General features: G+C 37.2%; 1 protein-coding gene across 5 annotated transcripts in view; it reads right to left on the reverse strand.

Moving 5' to 3' along the window:
• LOC124555163 (ankyrin-3-like) overlaps positions 1 to 24,754 on the reverse strand; it is a 904,646-nt gene that overhangs the window by 509,693 nt on the left and 370,199 nt on the right. For all 5 annotated transcript variants that reach the window (XM_047128986.1, XM_047128985.1, XM_047128988.1 and 2 more), the window contains 3 exons: positions 15,819 to 15,968; positions 9,314 to 9,454; positions 1,506 to 1,661 (listed from right to left, as the gene is read on the reverse strand). In XM_047128986.1, coding sequence (XP_046984942.1) covers positions 1,506 to 1,661; positions 9,314 to 9,454; positions 15,819 to 15,968 — 447 coding nt within the window. The remainder of the gene's footprint in view (positions 1 to 1,505; positions 1,662 to 9,313; positions 9,455 to 15,818; positions 15,969 to 24,754) is intronic.

A 24,754-nucleotide genomic window follows, 5' to 3' on the forward strand; every position in this document is an offset into this window, starting at 1 on the left:
TGAAGACGACACGTCTCCATTCGTCCCTCCATTCACGCCTGTCGCGACACCACTGGAGGCGGGCTGCACGATGTTGGGGCGTGAGCGGAAGACGGCCTAACGGTGTGCGGGACCGTAGCCCAGCTTCATGGAGACGGTTGCGAATGGTCCTCGCCGATACCCCAGGAGCAACAGTGTCCCTAATTTGCTGGGAAGTGGCGGTGCGGTCCCCTATGGCACTGCGTAGGATCCTACGGTCTTGGCGTGCATCCGTGCGTCGCTGCGGTCCGGTCCCTGGTCGACGGGCACGTGCACCTTCCGCCAACCACTGGCGACAACATCGATGTACTGTGGAGACCTCACGCCCCACGTGTTGAGCAATTCGGCGGTACGTCCACCCGGCCTCCCGCATGCCCACTATACGCCCTCGCTCAAAGTCCGTCAACTGCACATACGGTTCACGTCCACGCTGTCGCGGCATGCTACCAGTGTTAAAGACTGCGATGGAGCTCCGTATGCCATGGCAAACTGGCTGACACTGACGGCGGCGGTGCACAAATGCTGCGCAGCTAGCGCCATTCGACGGCCAACACCGCGGTTCCTGGTGTGTCCGCTGTGCCGTGCGTGTGATCATTGCTTGTACAGCCCTCTCTCAGTGTCCGGAGCAAGTATGGTGGGTCTGACACACCGGTGTCAATGTGTTCTTTTTTCCATTTCCAGGAGTGTATATGGGAATAAACCCCACCGACCTGCTTGAGTACACAAATGGGTTCAGAAACGTGTGCATCAGGGAATGAGACTACCCTGTTGCTGAAGATGTTCTTCAGTGAGTGCTTGTGACACAATACAGGCTATTCACAGTCTGCCTGGAGATGGTGCCTCATCAGATATGTGCTCATGCCCCAACATCCTCTTGGAGTTAACCTATGTTAATACATTCCCTTTCTCTTTTTTTCATTATTATAATATTTTCTCTCTTATTAATTTACTTTCTTATCCCTTTTCTCTCCTAGATCTTAATTACACTATTCAGTTATCTTCCTCAGATCCATCTTTGCTTCTCACTCCATCCTTATAATTAATGGACTGAAGCTGGCTCATTGTTTGCCAGTGTGTCATCTCTAACCTCCTACTCTCTACAGTCCCTCTTCATTTTTGTCTGCCCTTATCCTCATGACAGGTGGGACACTCTCACATTGGGTTCTGACTGATGTGCACTCACTTTTTAACCTTTTTGATCTACCCCTTTCTCCATCTTGAGGAAGGAACAGATTCTAAAAGATGAGACAGTATCATGTACTTTTATACATAGCTATTGGTAATACTAAATATTTGTCCTTTGGAACGTAAATACTAGACATTGATTGTTTCTTATAATTTTTATAGTTTTCTTGAGTGAATTTTCGTTTTGATGAAACTACATTTGGTTGGTTTTGAACTGGTATTTTACATGAAATACTAAATGCATCACATATTATAAGAATATTATAAGGATAAAAACTTAAATATTAATATTGTGACTGTACCTTTGCCTTATGGTTGGTATCAGCCTGATGTTCTATTAGCAGAGTGGACATGTCTGTATGTCCTTCCTGTGAGCTCAGATGCAAAGGAGTGAATCCAGCTTTTGATTCTGCATTTGCTTTTGCACCATACTCGAGCAAAGTGGTAGCAATATCCATCTGCAATAACAGACACAAAATTTAAAGTCTCTACAACACTGATTCCATTTTCATATTTTTTTAAATGCTATTGGAAGTGCTATGAATCAAATATTAGTATTTTTAATGCATTTTAGACCAAACACAAGCATAGCTTTGGACTCAACTTCGTGTCAAAAAGATCTTGCCCAAGTATAGGTTGGGTCACAATTTTCTCAAAGTGAAAGCCCTCTATCATTTGAAAATTGGGCATATTGTAAATGAGAACTGGACATCTCAGTACCTGTCATCTGTCTGGTGCTGCTTTGTGTTGCCAATTTCTAAAAATTATTTTGAAAGAAACATTAGCAAATGTAACACCTGCTATTGTGAACAGCTAAGCCAATACAATCACATTGACGTAATTTTCTACGTTACTCATTAGATTTCACAGTTTCTGCAACAAATACATCATGTTTGTTGAGTGAGTAAGAAAATTTGGACTTTCACGAAGAAGAAATTGCTCAGTAACTCATCTCACACTTGTTTCTGGAAGGATAATTAGAATTACTCATTAATTTAGCTTGCATTATTTTTAAATTTAATTATACTTTACACCATCATTTTTTAAAAATTTGTAATCTATTAAAGAACTAAAATAGATATGAAAAATAAATCTTGGCGTTTGGTATTTTTTAATATGTATTACTTTTGAAGATACATCAATTACATATGTGCCAGTAACACTGTATATAACAGCATAAATGACTCATTTCCAAAGCCCAATATTCTTCTCCATAGGGTTAAGGACAGAGGTGAATGATGAAGATGGGATCCATCAGCTTCCGAGAGCTATGTACTTAGTTTGCATGCAAGTTAATCTCTGCTGAACAGTGAGCATATCAATACATTATTAAGTAATGTTTTTTTATTTGTTGGTTTTGCTCCTGCAATATATTTGGATTGTTCCATATTTCTGAGTAAAAGAAAAAAAAATGTTAAGGGAAGATCTCTCTTAATGATTAATAACATTATTAAGAATTTTTACAGTGTGAAAATTAAACAGTTAGTAATTTTGATGGTGTTAGTTAGAAGATTGCAAACATAACACTAATAAATAAAATATTATCAAAGGTAACTGGAACAGTCTGTGCACAACATATTCCTTCACTGTCTACCACAATCGTCAATATCTGCTGTGTATATTATCACTTTGCATATAAGTTTTCTAGACTGGCTAAAAACAGACATCAAATGAAGCCCTGGTACTGTTCTGAATGCATTTGAAGACATTACCCAAAAAGTGATACAGCAGGCCAACAAAAACAGCAGCCTGGTTAATGCTTGTTTCATGGAGTTCTCTCAACTGATCTAGGGTCAACTATTAAAGATACTCCTCACAACTCACAAATATGGAACTAAATCAACAATCTGTACGAACTTCTCACAAAATAATTTACAGTGTAATGAACATCTACTAGTATTCATAATCTGGATGTATTTCTCATTATTCCAAGGGTTGTACTACAGACCAAAATGAAAAGAGAAAATCTACAATTTTGATAATAAGAAAACAATATCATCAAATAATGAAGAGATGGGTGAGTGAATTACAATCAAATGGCCCAGAACAAAGTAACCACAGTGCTGGAACATTGAATTAGTAAATTTTTCTTCTAGTAATATGCCAAAGAAGTGACACCTCTGAGAGAATATTTGAAATAGATATAGATGAAGGCAGATTATGATAAAATCATAGATAATACAGGATGTTTCAAAAATGACCGGTATATCTGAAACGGCAATGAAAACTAAACGAGCAGCGATAGAAATACACCGTTTGTTGCAATACGCTTGGGACAACAGTACATTTTCAGGCAGACAAACTTTCGAAATTACAGTAGTTACAATTTTCAACAACAGATGGTGCTGCGGTCTGGGAAACTCTATAGTACGATATTTTCCACATATCCACCATGCGTAGCAATAATATGGCGTAGTCTCTGAATGAAATTACCCGAAACCTTTGACAACGTGTCTGGCGGAATGGCTTCACATGCAGATGAGATGTACTGCTTCAGCTGTTCAATTGTTTCTGGATTCTGGCGGTACACCTGGTCTTTCAAGTGTCCCCACAGAAAGAAGTCACAGGGGTTCATGTCTGGCGAATAGGGAGGCCAATCCACGCCGCCTCCTGTATGTTTCGGATGGCCCAAAGCAATCACACGATCATCGAAATATTCATTCAGGAAATTAAAGACGTCGGCCGTGCGATGTGGCCGGGCACCATCTTGCATAAACCACGAGGTGTTCGCAGTGTCGTCTAAGGCAGTTTGTACCGCCACAAATTCACGAAGAATGTCCAGATAGCGTGATGCAGTAATCGTTTCGGATCTGAAAAATGGACCAATGATTCCTTTGGAAGAAATGGCGGCCCAGACGAGTACTTTTTGAGGATGCAGGGACGATGGGACTGCAACATGGGGCTTTTCGGTTCCCCATATGCGCCAGTTCTGTTTATTGACGAAGCCGTCCAGGTAAAAATAAGCTTCATCAGTAAACCAAATGATGCCCACATGCATATCACCGTCATCAATCCTGTGCACTATATCGTTAGCGAATGTGTCTCGTGCAGCAATGGTAGCGGCGCTGAGGGGTTGCCGCGTTTGAATTTTGTATGGATAGAGGTGTAAACTCTGGCGCATGAGACGATACGTGGACGTTGGCGTCATTTGGACCGCAGCTGCAACACGGCGAACGGAAACCCGAGGCCGCTGTTGGATCACCTGCTGCACTAGCTGCGCGTTGCCCTTTGTGGTTGCCGTACGCGGTCGCCCTATCTTACCAGCATGTTCATCCGTCACGTGCCCAGTCCATTGAAATTTTTCAAACAGATCCTTTATTGTATCGCTTTTCGGTCCTTTGGTTACATTAAACCTCCGTTGAAAACTTCGTCTTGTTGCAACAACACTGTGTTCTAGGTGGTGGAATTCCAACACCAGAAAAATCCTCTGTTCTAAGGAATAAACCATGTTGTCTGCAGCACACTTGCACGTTGTGAACAGCACACGCTTACAGCAGAAAGATGGCGTACAGAATGGCGCACCCACAGACTGCGTTGTCTTCTATATCTTTCACATCGCTTGCAGCGCCATCTCTTGTTGAAAATTGTAACTACTGTAATTTCGAAAGTTTGTCTGCCTGAAAACGTACTGTTGTCCCAAGCATATTGCAACAAACGATGTATTTCTATCGCTGCTCGTTTAGTTTTTATTGCCGTTTCAAATATACCGGTCATTTTTGAAACACCCTGTATGATACAGGCATGAAACTAACAAAACTTCAATGAAATACAGAAGTCAACAGCCAAAATATTAATAAATGCCTTAACATCATTCAGTATGAAGCAATTATAATCAGTTTATTTATTTTACTTTATTCATTCCTTATCCATCTGTAGACATTAAATATAGTATGTCTCTAGTCCAAATGTACATACAAATTTTATGTGAAATCATTACAAGGAAATAGAACATACAAATTTATATGTAAAATTATATGCACTGAATAATCCAAAGAGGTACAATGCATAGTAATACGAATTCAGAAGAAAAAGGCAAAAAACTTTTACAAAGCATTTATAAATGAGCTACAGATATGTCAGTCTCCAAGTTTATGCTTCAGGAAAAGAAATGGAGAACCAGCATTGAACAACACAGAAAACTGTGAACTGCCAGCTAACTATTTTAAAAAACTGCTCACCTGTGAAGAACCAAAGGAAGTCTGACCTTACTATAATCTGAAATTTATGTTGTACCATCTTCACCCTCTAGTTTCAAAGAAACATAAGAGATTGTCAGAAAATTAAAAAGTCATGTAGTATGTAAAAAAACTGGTATATTTGTGGGAATGTGGAAAACAGCATGTGAAAATCTAAAAAAGATCTTACACAACATAATTCTAAATATTTGGGATACAGAAGAAATACAGGAAGAATGGAAAAGCAAACTGATAACATACAGAGGAATATCAGGAACGTTTCTAAAAGGGAAGATTGTATGTGGAACAAATCTTCAATTTCAGATCAATAATACTGCACTACATAATGTCATCACCTTTGTGGATTTAAAAAAAGAAAGAAAGAAAGAAAGAAAGAAAAATTTGTAATTCTATCAACATAGCAATGCTGTTCTCTACACTAAAAGACTTTGTATTAGATAATAAAGTACTGAATTTGATTAAACACTCTCTCATGAACATGAAATGAAAAGGTAAATTACAAGGTCAAATTTGGGGAATGTTTGAAATCAGAACAGGAGTCTGACAGTGGGAAGGACTTTCCCTTGTACTCTTTAATAGTGTTTTGGAAAAAAATCATTAGAGAATAGGGAAGCATATCACAAAAAGCTGGAATAAATCTGCAGATAAAACTAAGAACAAAACACAAAGGAAACAAAATTAACAGCCCGGCCTCTGATCTTGTACCTCTACCAAAGATGTAGAACCAGCCACACACAAATAAACCTTCTTGGAAGAATATTGGAGAAAGCAAGGCCACAAATCTTGGCATCCAGGACAAAATACATGACAAATATGTGGGTTCTCTGAATTATTTAAAAAAGATTTTGGGACAATTAACTATGTTCAAAATTTTAAGTACCCATGATAAATAATTAAAATGAATGGAATGACCAGAAAACCAGACAGTACTAGATAACCAGAAGATGTAGACGAAATATCAACTCTCCACAGTCATCAACAATTTAAAAAAATCATTCTCCTTTAATGTGAAAATTAGAAACCATGAAACAGTTGTAAAGCATATGTGCTCTATAAAGCAGAGTGCACTGCCATGATTAAAACCAAAGAAGGCTAACAAGGGAACCTCCCCATCACACCCCCCTCAGATTTAGTTATAAGTTGGCACAGTGGATAGATCTTGAAAAACTGAACACAGATCAATCGAGAAAACAGGAAGAAGTTGTGTGGAACTATGAAAAAAATGAGCAAAATATACAAACTGAGTAGTCCATGTGCAAGATAGGCAACATCAAAGCTAATGTGAGATCAGGAGCGCCGTAGTCCCGTGGTTAGCGTGAGCAGCTGCGGAATGAGAGGTCCTTGGTTCAAGTCTCCCCTCGAGTGAAAATTTTACTTTTTTTATTTTCGCCAAGTTATGATCTGTCCGTTCGTTCATTGACGTCTCTGTTCACTGTAATAAGTTTAGTGTCTGTGTTTTGCGATCGCACTGCAAAACCGTGTGATTAGTAGACGAAAGGACGTGCCTCTCCAATGGTAACCAAATACATTTGATCGCAAGGTCATAGCTCAACTGATTCCTCCACAGGAAAACACGTCTGATGTATTCTATTCGACATTGGTGACGGCATGTGCGTCACATGACATGAATATGTTGTCGACCCACCTAACTTGTACACTTGGCGAATGGGTAAAAAGATTCTTCTACCTTGCCCGATTTAAGTTTTCTTGTGGATGTGATAACCACTCTCAAAAAAGTGATCGCATCAGACGGACAGATAATAATTGTCTGAAAATAAAAAATTAAACTTTTCACTTGAGGGAAGACTTGAACCAAGGACATCTCGTTCGGCAGCTGCTCACGCTAACCATGGGACCACGGCGCTCCTGAGCTCACATTAGCCTTGATGTTGCCTGTCCTGTGCATGGACTACTCATTTTCTATATTTTGCTTTTTTTTCATAGTTCCACACAACTTCTTCCTGTTTTCTCGATTGATCTGTGTATAGTTTTTCAAAGCCTGTCCACTGTGCCAACTTATAACTAAATCTGAGGGGGGTGCGATGGGGATGTTCCCTTGTAAGTAGGATTTATCACTGCAATAACAGCTCTGTCCTTCTTTCTGCCAGAGCCTTGAAAACAAATGTATATCAAAAATTTAATGTATTTGTAAAACAGTGAATTGAGGTATAATGATTGTTAAATAATAAGTTCATGTCATAAGTTTAATGTCAAGGTGCCCAGTTACATTGCAAAATTACATCAGCAAGAGCAAAAAAAAGGAAATCACAAAAGAAACTAGTCGTAAAAACTTCCTTCAAATTCCATTTATGATCTTGTACCTCTACCAAAGATATAGAACCAGCCAACACACAAATAAACCTCCTTGGAAGAATATTGGAAAAAGCAAGGCCACAAATCTTGGCATCCAGGACAAAATACATGACAAATATGTGGGATATAGACTTCATTTTTGATATTACCACAGAGACAAATGTCCAGTGACCCCAAAACATGTGAATGTGCAGCCCAACTGACAACACCTCTGTGTCTTATCCTCCAGCAACTAGGAAAGGACTGGGTGACTGCTTTCCTAGCTGCAAGCATCTAGAGAACTGGCCACCCATCAGGTTGGTACCACATACATGTATGTTCTTCAAGTGGTACCTCCTCTAGGCAAGCCAATAGCATTCTGTCATGAAACTATATCTTTTATGGTTTCTTCAAGAAATTAAGGTCCAATCACTGTCTCCAGTAATCCTACACCACATTTTCACACTCCAATGTTTCTGACTTTCAACCTGCTTCAGCCAGCAAATTTTCAGTTGTGGCCCAATACTGCATACTTCTTACATTTGGCTTTCCAAGCTTTGTAATATGAAAAATAATTCTCTGAAGAAAGAATCTATTATTGTGACAGTACATCAGAACTGAGTGACAGAATTCGATATGTCTTCTGCAATCCCTCTGGTTAATCTGTTGGTCAAGAGGAACATGATATGGATGCACACAAAATTTGAAAAATGCTATTTAACTTGTTTCAGAGGCATTCATAATTACAGCCATAAAACCTATTTCGCTCACTCCAGTTGTTGGAGGTTTGCTCTTTACCCTATGCACAGTATTCCAGTGCCCTTAAAATAATAATTCTTTTGCACATGTGCTGAACTGTCACTCCTGGTTGACACCATTTGACAGGATACTTTTATGCATACAACTCAACTGTTCTTTATAGATTCCTTCTGCATTCTCCATAAAACAGTAATATATCTAGTTTCTCTTGGTTTGTGAAAGACATTTATTTCCTTCAAACTAATTGGTACTCAACTACATGCAAACAACACAGACAGAATGAAAACTACATTTCCTCTGGACCCCTTTTATACCAGTCTTGTGGTGTTGCAACACTCTGTCTCCTGCTTCTGTGACATGACGTATTTCCTTATTTGGTATGGAATCATGAACTCCCACATAAGACAGCAATTAGATCCATGTTCAAAACAGATAAATTCTAATTTCTAAATATTATTATTCCTCCAAAATTAGGAAAATGATTTCAGTTGAAATCATATCTTTTAGAACTACAATACTGGCAGCAGAAATTACTATATTTTCATATGAAAAAGTGAAGTTGACAGCAATATCTACATAATTAATACAGATATGAAAACAGACAATAAGTTCTTTAGTGAAGCCTTTCTCATAATTCACCTGGGTGAAAGCAGAATTTTGATATCTTAAATGATTCCAGATATATTTGAGCTGAACAACTTAGATGAATCATCCAGTACAACAGGAATTTAAGAACAACTTAGTCATAATAGCAACACTGGGGACATAATTAAATTTGCCACTACTCCCCCCTCTGCTTCTATTACAGGAGAGAAATTTCAAACAAAGTACTAATATAGCTATCTATTTTGAGCATTTTATACCTGATTCTTCCTTGCTGCTATATGAAGAGGTGTGTGGCCATTCTTAGCTGTGGCATGTGGAGAGGCACCCTTGTCGAGCAACAAAAGGGCAACATTTTGATGGTCATAGTGACTAGCCACATGCAAAGGTGTAACACCATTCTAAGAACAATAAAAACAGAAAACATTAGACACTAATGTATGTATTAGTGATACACTTTAACATTTCAGATCCACTTTTTTAAATAAAATAATGGAACTTCTTGCTGCAACAGAAGAATTTGTTTCAGTCCAACCCCACTTGAGAACACAATTAACATTACAAATTTGATAAACAAGCACAAAATATTTATATTTAAAAGTGGCTTGAAATGACCATCTCATTTCAGTTACAGCTTTAGATATTAAGAATGTAGAATACTTATAGTGAAAGAAAAGGGAAAAGATACAACCTTCTATGAAAGTGAATTCTGTTTCACTAGTATAATAAATAAAACTAAAAAGATAAAAATAGCACATGATTTAATCTCACTATAACCTGAATGGCTGTAATATAGAAAAGGAGCAGAGGAAGTGTTTTACCAAAAATAAACTTTTGAATATCTTCAACTGGCTTCTCTCTCAGTGTTTGTCAGAACATGTCAGCAATAACAAAAATAAAGTGAATACTTTCTTGATGTTCTGCTAATATTACTTATCCTCACTTACTTACAAACCGATTTTCTTCTTCTTGTAACATCGTGAGGTGACAATTGAATGTCACAAATATAGATCAAATAATGTGCACTTGCTGAGATTGTAATAACACAGATATAGGGTTCTTAACTTGTGATGAGTTGTATTTAAAATCAATCAACAAATTACTTACATTTAAAAATAAATAATACAGTTTAATTTAATATTCTAATTTGCTTCTCTAACAAATGCCTAAATTAAACCCATCTTAAGAGAGGAGGAAAAGGAAACAATGATCACTGATTTGGAAATGCACTTGTGTTCTACATCAGATGTCTGTTGATTTCAAGTATTTCCAGTACTGTCATCTTTCTACTTTTATTAACAGTGTGTAGAATATTATAATGTATATGTATGAATTGATTTTCTGGTAAAATATGTTCCACAAAGATCAGATATGTCTTGGGCTACTAGAATACAAGATACCAATATAATAGAAGGAAACATTCCACGTGGGAAAAATTATATATAAAAACAAAGATGAGGTGACTTACCAAACGAAAGCGCTGGCAGGTCGATAGACACACAAACAAACACAAACATACACACAAAATTCAAGCTTTCACAACAAACTGTTGCCTCATCAGGAAAGAGGGAAGGAGAGGGGAAGACGAAAGGAAGTGGGTTTTAAGGGAGAGGGTAAGGAGTCATTCCAATCCCGGGAGCGGAAAGACTTACCTTTGGGGGAAAAAAGGACAGGTATACACTCGCACACACGCACATATCCATCCACACATACAGACACAAGCAGACATATTTAAAGACCAATGTTTTTAAAAATAAGTCACAAAGATGAAATATTTAAGGGTAAACATCTAAAGACATTCAAGATGGAATGAAAATGTAAATATAATTGTGCAGAAGCTAGATGTCACGATGTGATTGATTGGAAGAATTCTGTGGTAGTGTTATTAATCCACGAAGCAAGCTAATTACAAAGCCATATCTAACATCTACATGAGGATCATTTCTAAGTTTGGAACAGTCACAAAGATGGGTTAATGTAAGATATAGTGAAACTTCATAGAAAAGCAGTAAGATTCTTGTTTAATCAGACTTAAAATCTGTCACAAAAAGCAACAGAATGTAGGAGGAAACAAACATGCATGAAAAAAAGTTTTGCATCACCTTGATTTTCAGAGTTCTGAAAACTGTACAGAAAATTGGAATAGAGATCAACATAATCATCATTTCCACCCTTTTTATTACTCTTGAAAACCACACATTGCATGTTGTACCACCATACAGCAAGACATTCAGAGGTGGTTGTCCAGACTGCTATACACACCAGTACCTCTAATACCCAGTAGCATGTCCTCTTTCATTGATGCATGCCTGTATTCATTGTAGCATATTATCCCCAAGTTCATCAACGCACTGTTGGTCCAGATTGTTCCACTCCTCAATGGTGATTCAGCATAGATCCCTCAGAGTGGTTGGTGGGCACATAGTCCATAAACAGCCTTTTTCAATCTATTCCCGGCATGTTTGATAGGGTTCGCACTTGGAGAACATACTGGCCATTCTGGTCGAGCGATGTCATTATCCTGAAAGAAGTCATTCACAAGATGTGCATGATGTGGGTGCGAATATTTGTCCATGAAGACGAATGTCTCGCCAAAATGCTCCCAATATGGTTGCACTATCAGTCAGAGGATGGCATTCACGCATCGTACAGCCATTACGGTGCCTTCCATGTCGACCAGCGATGTATGTCGGCCCCTCATAATGCCACTCCAAAACAGCAGCGAATCTCCACCTTGTTGCACTCACTGGACAGTGTGTCTAAGGCATTCAGTCTGACCAGGTTACCTCCAAACACATCTCAGAAGATTCTCTGGTTGAAGGCATATGCGACACTCACTCATATAGAAAATGAGATGCCAATCCTGAGCAGTCCATTCAGCATGTTGTTGGGCCCATCTGTACAATACTGCACGGTGTTGTAGTTGCAAAGATGGACCTCGCCATGGATGCCGAGAATGAAGTTGTGCATCATGCAGCCTATTGTGCACAGCTTGAGTCATAACACGACTTCCTGTGGCTGCACAAAAAGCATTATTCAACATGGTGGAATTGCTGTCAGGGATCCTCCAAGCCATAATCCGTAGGTAGTGGTCATCCACTGCAGTAGTAGCCCTCGGATGGCTGAACGAGGCATTTCATTGACAGTTCCTGTCTCTCTGTGTCTCCTCCATGTCCGAACAACATTGTTTTTGTTCACTCTGAGATGCCTGGACACTTCCCTTGTTGAGAGCCCTTTCTGGCACAAAGTAACAATGCGGACATGATCAAACTGCATTTTGACCATCTAGGCACGGTTGAACTACAGACAACACGAGCCGTGTACCTCCTTCCTGGTGGAATGAATGGAACTGATCTGCTGTTGGACCCCCTCCATCTAATAGGCACTGCTCATATTTGGTTGTGTAGATCTTTGGGCAGGTTTAGTGACATCTCCAAACAGTCAAATGGACTGTGTCTGTGATACAATATCGGCAGTCAACATCTATCTTCAGGAGTTTTGGGAACTATGGTGATGCAAAACTTTTTTTGATGCGAGTAGATGTTTTGCATCTTGAAAACGTATTCTAAAAACAAAGCAATCTGTGATTAGGAGCAGGAATATGGACACTCATTCTTCCTATGCATTATCTAAGAGCAGAAGAGGTAGAGTGTGTGAGGGAAAGGGGGTGGGGGAGGGGGAGAGAAAAGATAATGGCACGTTATACATAATCTATCACACACTACATTGTGCCATGCAGAGATTGAATGTAGATATAAATGAAGTGTGAGTGTAGCAGGTATCATATGTGAACCTCTGACGATATTCTCTCGTAATATCAAATTACTTATCCAAACACACGAAACTTTTTCATTCATTTTGGATCATCTGTATCAAAAGTACCAGAATTTTAGATTATAATGTTTGAACTTAGTATACTGACTCACAAAAAGTGCCATTAGTGAAATGAAATATATTTACTTGAAGTCAAGAAATTAACTTATCATTTTTATTTAACTCATTATTTCTATTACGGCTCATGTTGGATAAGTGAATCAAAGTGAAGAACTGGTTGGGTTGGGGTTGGGTTGCTTGAGGAAGGAGACCAGACAGTGAGGTCATCAGTCTCATAAGAACTGGTACCAAATTAGTTATATGAAATAACCATCTTGTAAGATGTAAGTCAAACAGAAGACCAGCAACAAAGTAAGAAGACTCAATATTTCTGAACCTGCCAAGTATGAGAATAATAATGGTAACTATTATTAACATATAACTTATTACTCTGCCATGGATGGTATTCTGCAAAATACTTCATGTCAGAGTCAAAGACAGTACAGGTACAAGTAGAAGAGATTTTCAGTAATGTGCGTACCGTAAGTTATAAGGTTATTGAAGATTCAGTAGTGGATTGGATTTTAAGAACATGTATAACTAAGTTCAATGAGAACTACTCGCACATATCTTGAATGAATGGAAAATCAATGACAACTCTGTTCCATTGATTAAGCATTCTTTCCCTAACTAAGAGAAGTTAATGGGTAAAATCTTGGAAAAATCTTATACTAAATATGTTATCAAACAGAGCAAAACCATTTCTACTCTAATTTAAAAGAAATTAAAGACCCGAGGAAGATGTTGAGCTTAAAAGAAAGACATGAAGATCAGTGTAAAATTGGACATTGACCCAGATTTTTGCATGTTGATTATCTGGAACTTGCAGAGGTGTATGACATGTTTGGCAACAGCATGAATTCTGCAATCATGAAGATTACCATGCAGAAATAAATTAATTAATAAAAACAGTAACGATGTGGTCCTGAAAATAAACTTCAAGAATTCTAAATAAATTATGGGCAGATTTGAAGGATCAATTAACTGAGATATTTAGGTGAAATTACACCAAAGAGTAGCCTGGAACAGCACATTATCAATAACAGTGTTTACGAATTGGACTAGGTGCATCACATGATGAAGAGTGTCAGTAATAAAATCCTGTACACGTGTTCTTATCCCAAGGCACATTTGTCAGACCTACAGCGTCATGTGCTTTGGAGACACTGTTTACAGAGAATGGCAACACAAATGGTCACAGATTTGTTTGATCCATGGGAAAGTTTCACAGAGATGCTGAAGAAACTAAACTGGCATATTCTTGAAGACAGATGCAAACTATCCCAAGAAACCCTACCGAAAAAGTTTCAAGAACCAACTTTAACTGATGGCTCTTGGAATATACTATAACCACTTACATATTGCTCACATGCAGATTGTGAGACAAGATTAGATTAATACAGCATGCACAGAGGCATTTAAACAATCATCCTTCCTGTGCTCCACACATGAATGGAGTCGGAAGAAACTCATAACTGGTACAATATACAGTGTGATTCACAAAGATATGCAAATATTTTAATATGTTATCCTAAAAGTAAAACTAAAGAAAAAAGTTCATATAAACATAAGTCCACAAATATTTTGTTATGGAGTTATGACTAATAAAAGATTTTGCCTGCAATTTAGCAACTCTGGTAATATGAAGCCATCACAAAACTGTATGAGGTTAAAGTAAAGCATGATTTCCACTTATTTTGTGGTTATTGGTCTAGTTAATCTAATAAAACAGGTTCCAGATGTGTATCTGCAGTAGTTTTCCAGAACATCCAGAGAAGCAAGGATTATTATACAAGTAAATTTGTTTACTTTCTATTAATAATGTAGAAATGTTTATGTCATTGTTGGCAACTGTTAGTGAGTTAAGCCAGTCATTTCTTAACCTTGAAAAGAGTTAGTTTTCTGTATTGTTCAGTGAACTGTCTGGAACTTAAAAAGCAAATTGGGTGATGTAGTAAATAAATTAAAAATTTTATGAAATTAGTTCTTTGGTTCTCTGGATGTTCTGGAAAACTACTGCAGATAGACGTCTGGGACATGTTTTATTAGATTCACAAAATAAATGGAAATCATGCTTTACATTAACCTCATACAGTTTTGTGATGGCTTAATATTATAGAAGTTGCTAAATTTCACACAAAATCTTTTATTAGCCATAACTTTGTAACTAAACATTTGTGGACCTATGTTTATTAACTTTTTTCTTTAGTTTTACTTGTAGAATAACATATTAAAATATTTGCTTATCTTCAGTAATCACCCTGTATACAGCTAAGTCTGCAATAATAAGTTTATTTCAACAATGTGAAGCAAAATGTGTGGCATATTGAAGAAAACTGATGAGATATAGGCAAATTCAGACATATGGTTAAAGAAAACCTACAAGATTTTATTAAAGTGTGATTAGAAGAAGAAGAAAAGAAATACTGAAATGACTCCTGTCAGAAGAGAAAAATAGAAACTACTCACTGACAATTACACTATGCAAATATCAAACAAATAAAAGAGGATCACATAGAAATTAAAAAAGTGTGAGAAGTGAAGTAACTGTCTAAAATAGTTCTTGATAAAAAGAAAACAAATACATCTTGTTCACCCTTCACTCAACTTAGGCAGTGTTTGTGAACAGAACTAGATATAGCTTTATTAAAGCAATTGAACATGATTCTGCTCATAGCAATTTATTTTATTTTATTTGCTCATATCAGTTTTGGTAATTTATGGATGAACTAAATTATTCAGTAGCGAAGGGATTGAAATTGCTGTACATTCAATAAAGAGACCAGTATTTCACTCCTCTGTCATCAGTCGATTACGAAACATCACAAGTGATATAGTATTCACACAGATCTACAAAAGGTCATTCAAACCACAAAAAAAAAAGAAATTTACCTTTCCCTGCGCATCGACAGGGGCATCACGCTGAAGTAAAAGCTTTGCAACTTTCATGTTCCCATATTTTGCAGCGAGATGAAGTGGTGTGAAGCCTTTCTTTGTTGTAGCTGTGAGAGATGCTCCATGTTCCAATAAAACAGATGCGACCTGTACCAATTGAAAACAAGAATGGAAGTCACAGAAAGCTGTTAAAAGTGCATCAGTGATTTCAGACACAAATTTTAAGAAGAATGTAATACAAAAGTATTACAATCCCTCTGTCATAAGATGGTCATAACATAAGTTGCATTTATTTACAATTTCAAATAATATGCATTAATTAACAAAGTGTTCCACATGTCTAAACATGGAAGAAAATGTTTGAGGTTGTGAATTAAACCTAGGAATATGTTACTAAAGAGAAGCTTCTATTATTCTTTTTCAGCTGCTATTTATTTGGAAACTTCAAATGAATATTAACTATGTACTGTTAGAACTGATATTCATTTTTCTGCAGTTATTGTCACTTGTGATACTTTTATGAATTTGCAATCCCAGAGTCTAGACATTCAAGCACTTTAGGCAGTGATTGATGAATATAATTTCAATTTATCTCTGAATTTCTAAAAATTATGAGGCGGAATTATGTACCTTCAGCAGCAAACATAAATAATACAGCCAAATGACACAAGACTATGTTAGCTTTCAGAGCTATTACTTCTTTCACTGAGGAAAAGAGAGGGATAGTTTGGTAAATCTTTCAAAGAAAAGGTAGATCAATTAGTTGAGCCCAAGAGAAGGGAACATAGACTGGGAGCTCAGTAACTTGGCCTTCCCTTTTTAACCTGCCTTGAACAGTCCTCCTCTTCTTCCCAATGATGGAAAGATCTGAAAGCTATGATAGAGTTGTGTACTTTCACTTTTATGTGTATCAGTCAGTACCAATATTTATTTTACCAGCTGGATATAATTACTGATAAATGATTCTGTCTCACAGTTCAACAATTTTTATTGACTGAATTTGCTTCAGATGAAAAATTGTTTGTGTTCTTCAGCTTTCAAAACTGTATGTTCTATTCTTTTGTCTGTAATGTCACTTTTTTCTAAATAATTTTATAAATTTGTATGTGCAGTCTCTCAACATCAATTCAAAATATATTGTCTGTGGATGGATAGAGAAATTAATTTAAGAAACTGGATTTAACACCACTTTGTATCTCACAACAACTTGTTGAACAGTCTCATTTGAGAATAAAGATCACTATTCTCAATCTCACATTAGAACTTAAATACATGAAGTGGCTTTACATCTTCACTGTTACTTCCAAACATAAAAGACTACTTATTATTAATTAAAACCCCTATAAATTAATAAATGAAATGGAGTGTAAACTCTCATCTGCACACACAACACCTACTAACCATTATAGGATTTACTCAAACGAATGAGAACTTCAATAACTTTTTTGGGATTGATGTTTGACTAGTATTGGAAAGTTGCAAGAAACTCCAAAAATAAGTTCCTGGGTCAGACTGTAATCTAACTGAAAACAAAAGGTGCATAGTAAAATGGTATCATGTCCAGCTGACACACACACAGATAATGGATTTCCCAAAGTTCCATTCAATTGGCTTATCAGTGTTTTGTTTCAGTTTTAGTTTGTCATCCCTTTGCACACTGAGGAATTCAGCAAACAAATTTTCAGGTGTTAAAGAAGAGCAGAAGGAAGATTAGTCATTGTGTCAACATGATTTATATGGAGTATAAGCTGAACTCCTGAAGGGTAGGAAAGTGGTCATGGGTATGGGTGTGGGGAGAGGAGATGGTAAATTAAATAGTCTTGGAACCATTGTAGGCTTTGACTGAAGCAATTTAAGTAAACACAGGAAACCTACATCAGAAAGTTGGGATGGTCAGACAGTAATTTTAATCCAGGTGCTCCTGAATAAAGGGCCAGTGTCTCAACCACAACATTGCCACAGTTAGGATCTGATCATTCAGATACATTTAAGCAAACTGTTGATCAGTACCATTTAATTGTATGCTATGAAGTTTTGAAAATCATGAACCAAACTGTTTGACAGGAACCAACTACTGTATAATCCTCTCACTTGTATGTCTTATCTGGCTGTTGATCAGTATGATCCTGTCAGCAGCAAATGTTCGGAGTTTTTAATACTTCTTCCAACTTTTTTGATCACTTAGATGAAAAATATCATCAGCCAAAATGAAAATCTTGAAGGATGACGTATCAGATATCACACATTATGAGCCTGATTGGATTTCTGACATAGAGTCAAGTCAAGCAAAGCCTTATGAAAGTCCAACTGACAGACTGCTAAGAAGTTATTGTACAAAAACTCTCTGTCTCTGTCTCTCTCTCTCTCTCTGTGTGTGTGTGTGTGTGTGTGTGTGTGTGTGTGTGTGTGCGTCCATGTGGAGGGTTTGGGGTGGGGAAGGATCAAGAAAGGGATCTACCACTAACTAGCTGGAGTTGTGACGTAATTGGCCCATTACAATTCAAAGCTTCATGTGTCATTAAAAGAAAATTTAAGAAATTACAGCAAGTTTAAAAACAGGACAAAAAAGCTTCAAAATATATAAATCTAGTCACCTACCATCATTACAGTTTAGGACGGTTCATGAGAAAATGTGTAATTTTGTGATGAAGTGTGAACCTGTTTTAAAAAGATGCCACAAGTGGTGGCAGGACACTACTCTTCCATGTGGTGCTGTAGGTGTGCAATATAGGAGAATTTATTGGCACTTCAAGTAACAGTTGTGATCAAAAACCAACCAACTGGCATATAATATAGTAGAAACATGGACTTACATCCAAAGAGTGAGACTTGCTTGTGTAAACAACAAAGAATGTGTCCAATAGTTGTTAGAACAGAATGGTACATCATACTATAACTGAAAATATGCATTAGAATGTAAAATTCTGATGTCTCTTTGGAAATTCAGTCTATTAAGCATCTGGAAAGCCAAATCATTGTGGTTTTATTAAGCTTGATGAAGGTGTCTTCCAAAACTATGTCTGGTAAATACTCATATCTATTCCACGAGCATATTCACAGCACATTTAGCGCAATTTTGAAATACTAGTATCTAATAAAATGAGGATATGTATAAATGGGGTCTTGAGGAGTCTTAGGCAGTGAAAATGAAATGTTTTGATGTTCATGGGGAAAGAGGGAGCAGGTAGGTGGGAGGGAGACAGACTTAAACCAGTTTGAACTTCACATTTATTTAAAACTATACCAATTTCAGTGCAGGAAAATCAAGCATGTACTCCAACACACAAATTGTGGGTGTAGCTAGTTTTGTACTGCTTAGTCTTCTCAGCACTTAAGTGATATATTTGTACTGATGAGTGAAAATCACTGATAACCACCATTCACAGGAGATTGAGTGCACCATTCAAATTAACTAGCAATATTAATTATCAGTGGATGAGGCAGGGCAAGTCACAGAATTGAAAAGAAAATCGCAATTGATGAAAGTTTTTAGCCAAATATTTTGATGTTTGAGATATGTGGCAGTATGGAGTTGCAGTGAACTGATTTAATAATGGACATGTATGTATACTTTAAACTGGATACAGATAAATGTGCTTCCTACTTGAAACTGCTTTTGATTGATTGTAATCTTTACAGGAGCTGGGGTACAATGACAGTTTATGCTATATCATACATTTTATAAGTAACTAAACATATTATTTTATAGAAAATATCATTTCCAGCTGTGTATGAGCTGCATACAAACATTTTTTCTGTAGCTGTGTGAACACAATCCTAGGCTATTTGTGTTAAGTGGTACTTGCAACTTAAACTTTGCATGCATTTCTTTTTAACACTCTGACTTATGATCAAAAATTCAATTATTGTGAAGAAAGCATTGTCAATGGGGGAACAGACGGTTTATTTTAGAATACTTGTAAGTTACTGAACATGAATATAACTAATTACTGAAGTGCATGTTCTTTATGCAGTGATCTTGAAATGCCAAGTGACAATGTAGAACTTTTTATGTAATTTTGAGTTTAAGGAATATGATGTCTGTGCATTACACTATGTCACATAAAATTTAGCTCTACTATACACACAATAAATACTGTGTAATCATGACCTACAACTGAATCTGAAGATTAACAAGAAATCATGTTTAATCAGGTTAGTATGTCTTCTATTGTAATCATATTTCTGTATTATATGTGACAAAATGGGGAATAATATCATTAAACTTTAAATATTCAGAAGTTGAGATGATGACATTATAGAATATCTTAAAATATGCATAGTAAACAAAACTTATAAACTGTACTATCTGTGGAACCTTGTTCACAGAGCTTCGAATTTTCAATAATTTATCATTTATGAATGCAAATTTTGGGTTTATTAACCCACTTATAGCATAGTAGAGGTGGTGAAAGGGTTGCTTTGTAGACAATGTAGTTTCATAGATATAAGAAGAATTGAAAATCCGCTCAACTAAGTAATAGCTTTTAAAAAAAATCATATCAACACAAGCCCACAAATTAAAGATACATTCATTGAGAAGCCTACCTGTTAAAACTGTGGTATACAGTATCTGTCTCCAAAATCATACTTTCACTACACTCTAAAACACACATAAGTAGTTGAGGGTACTTTGAATACCGCAACCATTTCCTCCCTTTCCCACTCCATTTACTAATGGTGTTTTGGATGAAAAACTCTCAGTATCTGGTCTCAATATGAGTCCAAACTTCACCTTCCAATCTAACCTAGACCGTGGGCAATGCTACAGATCAGTCTGTCACCACAACCTACGTTCCAAAAACTAATACAGATGTAAAAGAAATATTGCAGTGTTCACCTTCTTTCTGTTTGCATGCATATGAACTCATGTAGCACATCAATGTCGCATTACATGACAAAACTAAAATCCTAGTCTTGCGCAGAATTTTAGGTCACATTTTTCAGTATGATTTGTCAGAAAGTGCCCAATACTATAAATAGAAGCCACAAAGTCCTACAAGAACTTGAAAAAACCAAAACAAAAACATAAGATACGTCGCATTCGGGAGGACGACGGTTCAATCCTACGTCCGGCAATCCTGATTTAGGTTTTCCGTGATTTCCCTAAATCGCTCCAGGCAAATGGCAGGATGGTTCCTTTCAAAGGGCACGGCCGACTTCCTTCCCCATCCTTCCCTAATCCGATGAGACCGATGACCTCGCTGTCTGGTCTCCTTCCCCAAAAAAACAACCAACCACAAGATACGTTACACTTACATACTTATAAGTTTCATTTCCTTTAACATATTTCCCTTTTCATTCATATAGTTGCCCTAATGCTAAGCCAGCTGTTCAAAACACTCTTGGGACCATTTACTATAAACAGCCTTCAATTACTGTGTCACATCTTCATCAGAATTTGTTAAACATCTTCCTTTCAATTTTAATTTTAGCTATGAAGAGAATAGAAACTGACCAGTGTATGGTTGGATAATTATGGCAGTTGACTGATGCAGTAATATCATAAAATGCAAACTTCCTGACCCAGGAACATCACACTTATTAAAATAATCTGCATTTTATGCCACGGTTGAAGAATTTTCACTAGAATTTCAGTTACATTTTATGCTGAACACACTGTAGAATGAGACCCCCTTCTGGCACACATTTATAGAGAATATTTCAAATAGCAATTAGTCCTGCATGAAAGGAAATGAGCAAAGATCACTTCTGTTCACAAAAAGGGTAAAGTATTGGATGCAAGAAATTACAGGCCGATACCACAGATGATAATCAGTTGCAGGATCCTAGAGCATAGTCTAAGCACAAAAATTATAATGAAATCTTCTCTAAAAAATTTGGCATAGATTCAGCAAAAACCAATTATATGCAACACAGCTATCTGTTACATATGTGATATCATGCAAACAGTAGGCAATGGTAAACACGTAGATCCTATTTTCCCAGGTAATCAAAAGGTACTTTACATGCTACCACACTATACAATTGTACAGTTGTACAGAGCATATTCACAGATATATGGTAGACTCAATGAATATTTAACTGATAGCAACCAGTACATTATACTAAACTGTGACCATACAACAGGACTGAAAGTACATTGGTTGTGCTCCACAGCAGGGTTCTAGGACTTCCAATGTTCTCAATATATGTATATAACTTGTCAGATAGGATAAGCAGCACCAATAGATTGTCTGGTGTCATCTACAATAAATTATCATCATGTAAGGAAATTTGAAAAGATTTGGATAAAATTTCCACTCGATATAGGATAGCTCTCTTTAAATGTACATAAATATGAGATAAAGCATCAGCAAATGTACAGAAAACAAGATAATATCTGGTTACAAGGTTAGTCGTGAATGTCTTCTGCAGATCAAATTATAAATATGAAGACTGGAAATGGAAAAATGTCCTGTGAAAAATCTGACATTTTTCAGGAAAACTGTAATGAGATGGAGCAGAGTTTGTAGCTAAGAACAGCACAACAAGAAATGGAGATCAGCTGCCACGCTGTCATATGAAGACAACACAACACCCAGTTTCTGAGCAGAGAAAATCCCCAACCCAGCTGGGAATCGAACGTGGGCCCGTAGGATAGCAATCCGTCATGCTGACCACTCAGCTATCGGGATGGACGGCAGCAATGTGACATACAGCTTGGTCATTCAGGCTCTGAATCACAATGCTTTGCCTGAGGCTCTGCCTCTGCCCTGCCAAAGTATCAGAGAGGGAATTCCATTTCCTACAACACTTGGTGTGGTGTAGTCTGATGCATTCACCATGGAGCAGCTATGCTGGGCCAGCACAACAGGGTTGGGAAGTATGAGCCATCTCTTGAGGTGGCAGCCAGGGCAGAGGCATCTGTTCAGCACTATTACCTTCATACTGTGCCAGATATCAGCAGTCTTGGTACCACTGAACAATGTATTTATTTTACTTGCCATTGATGCTACTATCTTCAAAATCCAATGATTGTAGACAAACAGCAATAAAGAAGTTCTTGTATTTATGAACTGTCTTCCACTGCTGTGCCTGCATACATATTCAGCAGACAACTGCCACCCACATCCAGCCATAATGCTACACCCATAATAATAGGCGTTAGAAGAAGTACTAAAGGTGAAGATGGTCAAGCAGAAGACAGCAGCTAGTTACGTGGTACTGCACCGGGGTCATTTTGTGCAGCAGTATACGTAAGTGCTTAATTTAAAGTTTGTTTGGGGGCTATATGATTGTTTCTATACCCTTTCTTCTTCCTTTCCATTTTGTTTTGCAGTATGGATGAACAAGTTTTGCCTCAAGATGTGATTCAGCATCTGATAGATCAGGTAACTTAGTATGAGACAGAATTAAGATGACTAAGGGAGGAAAAGAGGGAACAGTCATATCGTAGTGCAATTATCCTTAGTACTAACACTACTTTGTTGGTCACTCCATTTTCTGGGAAATCAGGGGAGGATTTCTTTGTGTTTTTTGATAATTTAAATACAGCCACTAGTTGGGAAATTGGACCTCAGGGAAAAATTGGTAGATGGATATAAAAGGGAAATAAACTGAGATACTAACATGAGCTGCTTAATGGGATATTTCAGAAACATAGGCAATCAGTAAAGATATTTGCTAACCACATTCGCAAAATTAATATCAGTGTATATTAGCTTACTGAAGATGATAATGTGAATGTAGGTATATAATAGGAAGCTGAGCAGAGAGCACTTGACGCATTTTTATGGGGTTTATGGCCAGAAATCACACACAGAATTCATATGCAACGCCCAAAGTCTCTGAATGAAGCAACAGAAATCATGGTAGCACTGATGGAGATTGATGTGGTCACCAAACCACAGGTAAATAAGGAAATATTTAATACACATACCAAGTGTCTTAGATGAGGTCATAGAGGTCAAATAGCAGGGAACAACAGTGTCAGGCATATAAACATTTTGGATATTCTAACTGCAACTGCAAGAACAGAAGTTCACAGAGACAAGGAAAGTGGTCACAGGGTGGACCTCATACGCCACCATTAAATCATGCAGAGGATGGTATGTCCACAGTACAACACTCCAAGTAAGGGCTAGAACAGGGCACCTCTGAGCGCAATCAGCGGCAGACTTTTTTATGACCAGTTATGTACGAATGTTCATTAGATACTGTATCTCAAGTATTTGTGCCAAGTAGGAAATTTTGGAGATTTTTAGTAAGATCTTATGGGACCAAACTGCTGAGGTCATCGGTTCCTATGCCAAGTAGGAATATACTTGGTAAAGTAGAACTGAATCCATCATACTGGAAATTAATCGTTTTAGGTGGGGGATCAAATTGATTCATTCAATTTAGCAGAGCTGGGATTCTCAGTGGGGATAGGTAACTTATACATTTATATAGAAGTTCTACGTATGGCTGGCAGTGGTTACAAAGCTGTACTTGGTTTAGATTTCCTAGATGCGCATCATGAGAAATTTGATTTGGAATGGCATATAGTAGAATTGGATGGAGTTACAGCTGGAAAACCATTACTGTCGCAAGGGATGCCTGAGACATTGTGAGGGCCGCCTAAACTGGGTACCATGGTCCTTAACCTCAACTTATGGGATATCATAGCAAAAGGTAGTTGAAAATTAATCTGGGCTCATTTAGGAACTGGTCTGTTATTGTTGAGACTTTGTATGAGAATTAAGACTTAGGTAAACTACAATATTTGGCTATGTCTGAGAAATTGGTGGTAGCAGAGTTGTGCTTGTCAGTACTGATCCTTGTGAAATACAGCTATCATGTTGTAACTTGATAAGAATTATTCAAGTACTGAGAAAGAAATGCTAGCATATGGAGTTACCTATTTCTGATGTTATTTATATAGATGACATGTTAGAGTAATAACCAACCAAACATGTGGCCCTCAAATAGTTACTAGGACTTAAAGATCC

Source organism: Schistocerca americana, chromosome X (assembly GCF_021461395.2).
Source record: "Schistocerca americana isolate TAMUIC-IGC-003095 chromosome X, iqSchAmer2.1, whole genome shotgun sequence".
NCBI lineage: Eukaryota > Metazoa > Arthropoda > Insecta > Orthoptera > Acrididae > Schistocerca > Schistocerca americana.